The 10,397-nt window shown below is 63.1% G+C and overlaps 1 protein-coding gene across 1 annotated transcript in view; it reads right to left on the bottom strand.

Moving 5' to 3' along the window:
- CCDC27 (coiled-coil domain containing 27) overlaps positions 1 to 9,815 on the bottom strand; it is a 14,063-nt gene extending 4,248 nt beyond the window's left edge. Inside the window, exons 1-10 of the mRNA XM_040471508.1 lie at positions 9,486 to 9,815; positions 8,947 to 9,079; positions 7,752 to 7,847; positions 7,046 to 7,200; positions 4,183 to 4,344; positions 3,201 to 3,296; positions 2,578 to 2,893; positions 2,308 to 2,438; positions 338 to 415; positions 7 to 33 (exon numbers count right to left, since the gene is read on the bottom strand). Coding sequence (XP_040327442.1) covers positions 7 to 33; positions 338 to 415; positions 2,308 to 2,438; positions 2,578 to 2,893; positions 3,201 to 3,296; positions 4,183 to 4,344; positions 7,046 to 7,200; positions 7,752 to 7,847; positions 8,947 to 9,079; positions 9,486 to 9,815 — 1,524 coding nt within the window. The remainder of the gene's footprint in view (positions 1 to 6; positions 34 to 337; positions 416 to 2,307; positions 2,439 to 2,577; positions 2,894 to 3,200; positions 3,297 to 4,182; positions 4,345 to 7,045; positions 7,201 to 7,751; positions 7,848 to 8,946; positions 9,080 to 9,485) is intronic.
- Between the last annotated feature and the right edge of the window lie 582 nt (positions 9,816 to 10,397).

The raw sequence follows: 10,397 nt of genomic DNA, 5'->3' as shown, positions 1-10,397 counted from the left end.
AGTGGCGGAGCTGCAGAGCAGACTCGCCACTTGCTGCGGGAGCGGGGGGGGGGGGGGGAGGGAGGACGCGGGAATAGGGTCGCCCGTGTTCCCCGCCCCTTTGTCCCCCCAAGACGGCCGGCGTCACCGAGTTCAAGCCAGATGTGGAGCCAGCAGTGGCGAGGAGCCTCTGTGTGCACCTGCGTTCCAGCCACTGCTGATGGGGGTGCCGCCTGACGGAGGGGGGCCCCCGACTGACTGCGAAGGGGGTTCGCGGCTCATGTCCCCCACGCTGCGTCAGGACTTACAGCAAAAACAGCAAGATCTGGCTGACCGTTTAACCACGCCTGGCGGTCACCTGGCGGAGGAGAAAGTTGTCCTTCTCCATGAGGCCCATCATCTCTTCGTGTTTCTTGTCTTCCCTGAGGTTGGAGAACTGGAAGGCAGAAGGGGGGTTGGCTCAGGGAACGGGAGGACGGACGGGACACCGGTGTCCACCCGTCTGCCCGAGCCTCAGTGCCACAGAAGCCGCAGGACCCCTGCCAAGGACAGGGAGAAGGACGGGGGGCCTGCAAACACGCAGGGAGCTGGGCAGAGCCAAGGAGGATGGGTGCTGAGCCAGCGGCGGGGAAAGCTGACGAGCCCAGCTCCCTCCCGGAGTCCCCCAGTCTCAGGAGTTGGAGGTGCGGCTGCTTCTGGGTGTAGAGGCTCCTGTGGGGTGGGGGTCGGTGGTGACTATCTCAGGAACGGAGTGGCAGACCGGTCCCCAACCTTGAGCGGCAAGGAGCCTGCCCCTTGTCCGCCTGGCGGGAGGCTGGGGGCCGGGGTTTGGCAGAGGGGCTCCGGCGGGGGAGGTGCCAGGCTCAGTGTGGGGGTGGCGGCCCCAGGCTCCAGATGTGGGCTCCCCCCCACCCCCCGGGCCTCCGGCAACACCAGCAGCTGGGCCTTCACATCACAGGCCAGAAACCCTCCCAGGTGCCAGATTCCGGGGCAATCTGAGCAAATTAAGAGGAAAGCCCTAACGAGAGGACCTTGAACGCTGGGCTGACGGGGGCCCGTGTGCCCTTGTGCGTGAAGCACAAAATGAGCACCGCGTGGCCACTCCGCTCGGCCCTGACGCTGGAGCAAAGCTCTCTCGCGAACGACAGAGACCGAGGCGGAGGGACACAGGACACCTGCAGGAGAGAGAGGGATGTTGCAGCAATTAAGCCCGGCAGCCAGGTGTGTTGCGCGAGGTCAGACCGGCCACGGATCTTGAGGTAAAAGAAGATACGAGGACTTTCGGAGAACAAGGCGGATGGGGAAGCGTCAGTGTGACAAAGGCAGGAGGGAGGAGGCTGCGGAGAAAGTGCGGAGAACGTGGAAAGCACGGCAGACGGACCAGGAGACGGGAAGAGGAGGGGGAACCAGGTCTAGGGACGACGCCAGGAGGACGGAAGGTTCGAGAGACAAGAGGAGGAAACGAAAAACCGAGATAAACGTGAGCTTCCAGAACCACAGGACACGCGTTCCTGGTTGGTCCCGGAGAGCCCAGGACAGTGAACGGGCCGCGATGGCACAAGTCCGCCAGCTTTCAGGGCACCGGGGACCAGGACACACCACGGCCACCCGGCCTGGGCCCGAGTGAGCAAGAGGCGGGGACACACTGACGGAAGGCGCTGTCCCGGCCACACTCTGCCGCCAAGTAGAAGCAGGCCGTTCGCGGAGTGCGGTGTCCCCCCAGTTTATACCTACTCGTTTTTTTATCAAAAGGTCGCTGCAGGATGTGCTCCCATGAAGACGCGGGAGTAGGTCAGAAGAGAGAGTGGACCTTAATCCTCATTCCGGAAGCCCGTGTTTCAGCCCCAGGCGGGCGTGTGCTGCTGACAACGTGCCCCCGCCCCCACCCCCACCCCCTGGGGGTCCTGGGTGGGGGACGCCGGCGGGAGGCGGACCTCCCTGCGTTGGGGACCCCAGGCAGGGGAGGAAGGAGGAAGCAATAGATAATGTGATGATGCAGAAAGTTCCAGAATGGGCGTTGGAAGCATGCCGTCCGGGAACCTGCAGAGCGATTCCTAAGGAAGAGTTGAGAGCGGTCGCCGCGGGGGAGGGGCGCGTGAGGGGGAGGAGGGTGGACACACCTATTGGGGCGACGAGCCTGTGGGACTCCTTGATTCTTTACGCTGTGAGTGTGAAACACTTCGAGAAAACACGGTGCTCAGCTACGGGCGGGTGGACGCGGGGCGGGGGGTCCTGGGAAGTGGCCCGGAGCCGAGCGGCCCGGGGTGGACGGTGCGGGGCTGCCCGGGCTCCCGGCTCCCAGTGCCAGGGTGACAGGGGCACGGCCACCTTGTTGGACATGGCGCGTAGCTGGTCCTCCCGCTCCCGAAGCTCCCTCCGCAGGGCCTCGCTCTCCGTGTGCACCTGCCGCAGCCGGGACTCCTGGAAACCCACTCGGCGTTGTAAGGACGTGATGGCACCTGAGTGAGCGCCGCGGAGGAGAGGAGCGAGAGCAGGGGCCTGAGAAGCCGGGCTGAGGGTGGCGGCCTCCCGCCCCGCGGGCCTCGGTCCCTGGCCCCCCACCCCCCCCCCGCAGGCTCCCAGGCCCCGGGGCCGCACCTGTCGCGAGCGAGTATCTGGTCCTGGTCACCTGCAGCTCGTCCTGGAGCTCCCAGATCACCTGCTCGTACTCCTCCAGCTGGGCCACCAGCTCCCGCTCGAAGGCGTCTTCCAGGGAGCTCGAACTTCTCTTAGACTGAGCCTCGGCCCCCTGCCCCTCCTCCTCCTCCAGCTGCTCCACCTCCACCTCAACCCCCTCCTCGGGCGCGGCCTCCCCGCTGCCCGTTCCGCCCTCTGCTTCTCCGGCCTCGTCTTCTTGGCCGCCATCCACTTCCAGGTCCTTGCCCCTGTGGGTCGCGGAACACTCGTCCTGCGGCTGGGACACGGAAGGCACGCCGGGCAGGAGTGCACTGGGCGTGGGGCCGCGGCCCCCCAGCCGGGGCAGGGTCAGCCTCGTCCACTCGGAGACCCTGGCACCCCCCGGGGCGGGGGGGCTGGAGTCCCGCCACCCTGCACCTGTTCCCCCCAGGTGTGTCTGAGGGCCTGCGACTGGGGAAAGGCCAGCAGGTGAGAGCTACGGGTGGGACACCGTGGCCTGGGCCCCGCCCGGCTGCCCTGCAGATGTGGCCCGGGGTCAGGCCTCCCCCCGCCACCCCCCCCTCCCTTTCCCAACAGGCCCGCACCTGCCTTCTGTGCTGCAACTCCTCCTCGTCTCTGAAGAAGGTTCTCAGGATGCTCAGCTTCCCCAAGGGCTTTGGTGCAGACTCTGAGGGCTGCTCCTGTAAGACGCCTGCGTGAGCCTCGGCTCCCCCGGGGGGGTGAGACCTGTCCTTCTGGAAGGGGACAGCAGCCTCTCCGTGTTGCAGGGGAGGGAGGGGAGCCAGTGTCCTCCTGCCAAGGTTGCTGTGTTGCTGAGAAGGGGGGCGGTGGCCTGCACGTGAGCAGGCCATGTTTCCTGTGGCTCACGGCTCTCTAAGCGCCCCCGGGGGCGCTGGGGAGCAGGGAAGGCAGGCTGACACCCCCAGGCCCCCGGAGACTCCTGCTGCCCCTGCCTGCTGGCACCGTGCCATCGGCGTCTGGTCCAGCTCTCTCTGGTGGCATCTCGGGGGTCCCCACCCCTGCCTCATGTGTGCCCCCAGCATAATGCTGGGCTGTATCCTCGGGGATGAAAGAAATCAAGTTTTAGAAAGACCAGGCGACTGCTTCGCCGGGCCCTACCGGCACCTGCCTGGTTCAGCCCTCTGTCCAGACCTGGGAAGGGGCAGCACCGCCCCCCCCCCCCCCCCCCTGCTTTATAGGCAAGGACACTGAATGTCCTGCAGGCAGAACAGACCTGGCTCAACTGAGCCGCCACGCCCACCGGGTCCATGTCTCAGCCCCGGACACCACCTTCAGGGCTCCTTCCATCCTTCAGGATCTCGGAGGATCCGGCCCTCATCTTACGGGAAGGAAGCGGAGTCCAGACAGACACACGGCCCGCCCCAGGGACCAAGCAAGCGGGCAGCAAAGCACAGGGGTCTGTTTCTACGCGGAGCCCCGCCCCCACCAGGACGTGGCAGGCTTCCGGGACGACGGGGCACTTGCGGGGGGGCTACCCGGAGCTTTGGACCCTTGGCGGCAGAGCTCGCGGCTCAGGCCCCCTGCTCACCCCGTGCCCTGACATACCAATCTCTCTTGGCTTTTGCTTTGGAGGAGGAATTTCAGCTGCTTCTTCAAGGCCTCCCTCTCCTCCTGGAGGGCCGAGACCTCCTCGTCTTTCTTCCGAAGCAGGGCCTCCAGCTGGGACAGGCGCTGCACCTCCTCCCCCAGCGTGCGCAGGCAGTGATCCTGCACAGAAGCGCAGGTGGCCCCCATGTGCCGCTCGAGCCCCTCCCGGGCCCACCCTCTCGGGGCGCCTGCAGACCGGCAGCTCTGAGCCTAGGAAGGGCAGGCCTGCCATTCAGGCACCCTGAAATCCCAGCCACCCTGCCTAAGGACAGGTCCCAAATCCTTGCCTGGGGGGGTGGGCTCCTGGTACCTGCCCTTCAGGCCTGGCCCCGGCCACCCACCCCCGCCCCCCGGGGCCTTGTCAGAGAGCCCCGCCCTCTGCCCCTCCACCTTCTGTGCTCAAGATCTCGGTGCCCCCAGTTCCTCAGAGTCGGAGACACGATACAGATGTTTTTGGACAAACGGAAACCGGAGGACTTGCCACCAGATCGGAGCTGAGGCCGGAGGGAGGTGGTCCAGGCACAGGTGCCGGAGGAAAAGGAGGCAGCTAGGAAGCCCTTCGGATGTTTGGGATTTAAGTGCCAGGCTTCCACGGGGCGCACGAGTCAAAGAAGCAGATGCGCCAAGGAGGTTGGAAGTTTGAAAAGGAACAATGATCAACATCAAGACATATGGAGATTTGTAGGGTGAGGCCGAGGCCACGGAGGGCACGGATTCCGAGCCCCACGCGCACCGACTGGGGCCCGCAGGGAACCAACGGGCTAGCCATCCACCTCAGGGCTCCAGAGAAGAGCTGAGGCTGTGGCAGAGGAGAGGGTGGACGAAGATCTGGGAGGGTGGGGAGGGGAGAGGGGGCGGAGCCAGCAGCATGGCGGGGGCGGAGCCAACAGGAGGGGGGCGCCACCAGCCGGGGGGGGGGGGGGCGGAGCCGGCGGCAGGGTGGGGGGGGAAGAGGCGGAGCCAGCAGCATGGCGGGCGGGCGGAGCCAGCAGGAGGACAGAGCCAGCAGCATGACGGGAGGGCGGAGCCAGCAGCATGGGGGGGGGGGGCGGCGCCCGCCGCTAGGCGGGGGCGGGGGGATCTGAAGGAATGCGGAACCGCTTATACAATTACGTTAAAATGATTTTGCCAAAATCGCACCTCTTTCCCCTGCCATAGTGATCGAGACCCACGCATGTGTCCCAAACTGGACAGCGGTGGTTGGAAAGGGGATGTTCGGTGCGACTGGGGGCTTGTGGCTGCAGGTGGCTCTCTGGCCTCCCTCCAGTGATGAAGCATCACCTCGGCCAGTTCAGACCAGGCGGAGATGAGGGAAAGACAGCCCTAAGGACACCTTCCGAGCTCCTGGAGGCAGCCAAGCCTGCAGCCCTTCCCCAGGCCCGTTCACATCCGCCTTTGGTAATACCCCTTCCCGCTGTTTGCAGAAGAACACCATGTTGCAAAGGACATTCTTTTACACAGATCTGTGTGGCTCTAGCTAATTAGAGCCTCAGGCTTTCCCCAAAGTGGTCCCAGGATATCAACACTTTCAAAGTTGTGAAACCTATCAGACAATGTCGAGGCAGAGTTTCGGGAATCAAAGGTAACACGAAGACCCATGGACCCACACCCTCAGGGTTTTGTGTGCCCACCAGCTACTCAACATTTTGTGTGCTCATTTCCATGACGGCCATGAAAGCTTCACCAGCTTTAAGACAACTACAGAAGCAGGTTCTAAGAAAAGACTATTAACGTTGATAAATACCTAGCAGGACAGATGGAGAAAAAGAGGGCAGGAGTTAGCACCATCAGGAATGGAAAAGAGGCATGCTTTCTCTCTGCAGAAATTAGAGGGGTAATAAAACACCATCCTGTACAGGACTAGGCCAATAAATTTGAAAATTTACATGAAACAGACACATTCCTAAAAAAAACAAAAAACAAAAACATCGCTTCCCCAAACTGAAACAAGAGGGAGAAGGAATTCTGAATATCTTTCAAGGAAGTGACTTCATTATTTGTAGAACCTTCTCTCTGAGGACTCTGCAGGAGTCCTCAGTGATGAATTCTTCACCAATCTCGTGTAGACCCTTCCAGAGGATAGAGAACGGAAGGGAGAAAATGTCTCCCAACTTTTCGATGGTTTTTAAAACAAAACTTTTTAAGTTGATTATTTATTTTGAGAGAGAGAGAGAATCCCAAGCAGGCTCGGCATTGTCAGCATGGAGCCCGATGCGGGGTTCAAACCCATGAACCGTGAGATCATGCTCTGAGCCGAGATCCAGAGTCGGGCACTTAACCGACTGAGCCACCCGGGCACCGCTTGGTGGTTTGTTTCGAGGCCAGATTTACTCTGACACCAAAAGCAAACAAAAGAATAACTAGACAGGTAAATTACTGGCCGTTCTCTGTCACAAACAAGGATGCAGAGAATCAAATCCCAACAAATCAACTCGTAGGTAGATCTTTGCACACCGAGCTGGTTGTTAATCTTTAAGAATACATCCTCCCAAGTGGAAATATCGGGTCAAAGGCATGTGAATGGTTGAGGTCATGACTCGTGGGGCGAGCTGCATGCCAGGGGGCGGGACCCACGCCAGCTTCACCCGCCGCCCACTGGGGTGAAGGCGCACGGGGGCTGCAGGGTTTGGAAACGTCTGATTCACGGAACCGGAAGAGGGAGCTGGGGGTCAGCTTCGGCCGCTCTGGGGACCTGCCCGAACAGCTGACCGGATCCCGGGACGAGAGCCCCCGGGGTGGCCGCGGCCCTCCTCTCCAGAGGGATGCGGAGCTGGGGCATGCGGCTCAGGGTCTGCGCCCAGGGCTCCGCACACGGCCGTACCTTCTCATGGATGACGGAGATGTACCAGGGCACGCGCTTTCTCAGCTGGCTGTGCGCTAGGACTGGGCTGCTGGGGACCGGGCTTACCATCCGGGATTCGCTTGTCCTCAAGTAGTTGAACTCACAGGCGCTCTTACTAAAGGGAAGGAGGCACCCTGTCGAGAAGCGGGGGGCAGTCAGACTAGTCCCATGCTGAGCGGCCCCGGGGGCTTCCATGATCGTGTCCCTCCCCAGAAACCCTTCACTGCCCGGCGGGCTCACCACACCCCTACTTGTGACCACCCTCGTCCGTCCTTCCCCACCTGCCCATGTGTGTGTTGAAGAAAGGGAGGGGAATGGTAAAAGCAGCCCTTCGAGATTCCCGGGGCCTGGGGGCCAGGACAGCAGGGGTCACGCTGATGCCGCGGTGCGCCAGGTGGCCCAGACATTTGTGAGGGGTTTCCTGGCGTTCAGACAAAGGAGACCTCTGCGTGCAGAGATCGTCTTTGGATAAAGGAAAGAAAGTATCTTCGCGTGTGGGAACAGTGTGTTCTACTCAAGGAGGGACGCACCCTGTGTCAGAGACACAGAGCCAGGCAGGTGGTCCCCACGGGGCAGGATCAGGGAGGCCTGGGGGGGGAGCAGGGGCCAGAGGCAGGTGCAGGCAGAGGCCTCGGGGCTGGCGTGATGAGGGGAGGACCCCGGTGGCAGCCGGCCCCGCCCTCACCGTCCACCTGCCGGCCGGAGAGCGGGTCCTGGGTCGCCTTCCAGGAATCGAGCGCCACGCGCAACTCCTCAGATAACTCGGCTGAGATGGCTGAACCTGCAGGGGGTTCGAGACGCCAGCTGATGGCCGCTAAGGCTACACCTTCCACGACCTCCAGGGCAGGGGCCACGCTTCCATTTCTTTGTAAACCTCAGGTGGCATTAAAGGTGCCGTGTCAGGGGAGCTGCGGGAACCCTGGGACTGAACGGAGACACGGTTCCGTCCTCCTGCCCGCGTTGGTGTGCCGGCCCAGAGCAGCAGGTGCAGCTGAGTCTCTCCAAATGGAGGCACCCCTCCCCGGAAGGACCCCGCATCTCCTGTAAAAAAGGCTCAGCTTCATGGTATCTGAGAGGCCCCTCTGTCCCGAAGGGCAGACCCAGCTGCCCCCGAGCCGTCACGCAGGACGCAGTGTGGTCCCCCAGCCGTCCCGGCCAGCCCAGCCCACAAGTCCTGGATCGGGAGCACAGGCTGCTGAGGTTCCAGGCCTGACAAAGGGGAGCTGGTGGGGGCCCCCACCTCGGACACGAACAAGGCTCCTGTTCCCGGCCACAGCACTAAGCCTCCATTGCCCTGTCCCTACGGACAACGTCATGTGTGGGCACGTGGGCCCAGTGCAGGCTGGGACCTGAGGGGTATGGGGTGCTGCCTGGCCTGGCCAGTGCCCCTCGGTGACCACCGAGTGCCCGGCTGCCCTCTCAAAGCCTCCGGTTCTCCCGGGTCAGAACGGGGCGCGGCACCACCAGGCGGCTGTCGGGCTCCTCACAGGGGTTTGTTCCTGTCTTTGGCCTTATGACCCCTTTTGGGCAGCTTCCAGAATTTTCAACATTCTCCCCCCTCCCCCAAGCGTATTGAGTCGGCTGAGGGAAAAGAAAGGAGGCTTTACTTTCCCTCCCTCCTCCCACCCCTCCCCCTCCCATCCCTCTGCCTCTGCCTCTGCCTCTGCCTCTGCCTCTGCCTCTGCTGCTGGTTCCAGCTGGGGCTCCTGCCCACACAGCGAGTTGCAGCAGCAGCAGCAACCGCAGCCACCGCGCACAGCCACCGCGCACAGCCACCGCGGGCCACCGCTCTGGTTGACATGTGCCAGCAGGGAAGGCCGCCCGACTCCATGGGGGAAGGAGGCGGTTTCACGCGGGAGCCCCCGGTCGGTGGCTCTCACCGTAAGGACACATGGACGTGGCCCTGGTGCTGAACCGAGGGCAGTGAGGCCTTGTGAGGAACACCTTTCTCAGCTCCTCCAGTTCGGCCGTGAAGCTGGTGTCCTCGGCGCTGGCGTCTTGCTTGCGTCCGTCCTGGCGGAGTGGGGACAACGAGACACTGAGAGAGGAGACCCTGGAAGCCGCCTGCCCCTCTCCCCGAGCACCGTGAGCTTCAGGACAGCGTGTGCGCCGGCTGGAGACACTGGCGGCATCCGCCTGGGGAGTCCTTGGGGACCCTGGGTTGGCTCTCTGGTCTCCTGGAGCCTGAGGTACATTCAGGGACCTGCCGGCTGTGCTTCCCCCCCCCCCCCCAACCTCTCCTCTCCCCGTTGGCTCCTCCTGGAGACCCCTCTGAGGAAGGCTCAAGGCGGACGGTGCCTCCTCGCTCACGGGCTCTGCATCCCCCAGAATCTGCCCTTCTGGGGCCATCACCGGAGCGTATCTGGAGGCCTTCGGTCGAGGGGCAGAAGCAGGCCGTCCGCCCACCGGGACCCCGTACCATCTTCCCGTGGAAGCGGCTGAGGGCCCGAGCCGACGTGCCGTGGCCGGCCACGCTCTGCAGGAGCAGCATGCCCTTCTCCAGCGGGTTGGGCTCCAGGCTGCGCTTCTTGGGGGGGAGGGCTCCGGCCCGCAGCATCCTCAGGGCAGGTGCAGAGACCGCGGTCGGGCAGCGGAAGGACGCCGTGGACGGTCGGCCTCTGCGGGAGCCGGGCTCGCGGGTACGCCTGCTCAGGCCCGGGCGGGACCGGCTCCGGAAGCCCCGCGTCCTGTGGGATCCGGGGAGCGTGTGTGGCATCACTGACGTCTCCATAGAAACAGGCCGTGCCATTTGGCCTAATTTTCTGTGATTCGTCTTAACTTCCTGCCCGCGAGGGGACCCAGAAGCTGTTCCCAGGAGAGGCGGCCGAGGCCCCGGCGGCCCGGTCCCTTCTTGTCTCTGTCCTCGCCTCCCATCCGTGCTCTGTCTTACCTGAAGTTGGACCCCGCTGCCGTGGCTCCGATATGGAAATTTAAGAAGCATTTCGTTTCTTGTATAATTTTTTTTTTTAAGTTTATTTTGAGAGCACTCATGTGCGCACCAGCAGGGTAGGTGGGGAGGGGCAGAGAGAGAGAGAGAGAGAGAGAGAGAGAGAGAATCCCAAGCAGGCTCTGCACTGTCAGCACAGAGCCCAACACGCGGCTCGAACTCACCAACTGTGAGATCATGACCTGAGCCGAAGTCGGACGCTTCACCGACTGAGCCACCCAGGCGCCCCTCTCCCCTGAATTTTTGTGACAGACTCTTAATTTACACTCACTCCCTCTAAATTCATCCCCGCCCGTGCAAGCCTGCTCCCTCACCGCACCGCTTGTCTGAGAGCGGGGCTCCGTTAGCACAGCCTACAGCAAGGAGCGTGCGAGGCACCCCCAG

The sequence above is a fragment of the Herpailurus yagouaroundi genome, unplaced genomic scaffold (genome assembly GCF_014898765.1).
Source record: "Herpailurus yagouaroundi ecotype Mexico unplaced genomic scaffold, PumYag 77, whole genome shotgun sequence".
In the NCBI taxonomy this organism is placed as follows: domain Eukaryota; kingdom Metazoa; phylum Chordata; class Mammalia; order Carnivora; family Felidae; genus Herpailurus; species Herpailurus yagouaroundi.
The sequence above is the reverse complement of the archived record's forward strand: the minus strand, read 5'-3'. Positions and strand labels throughout refer to the sequence as shown.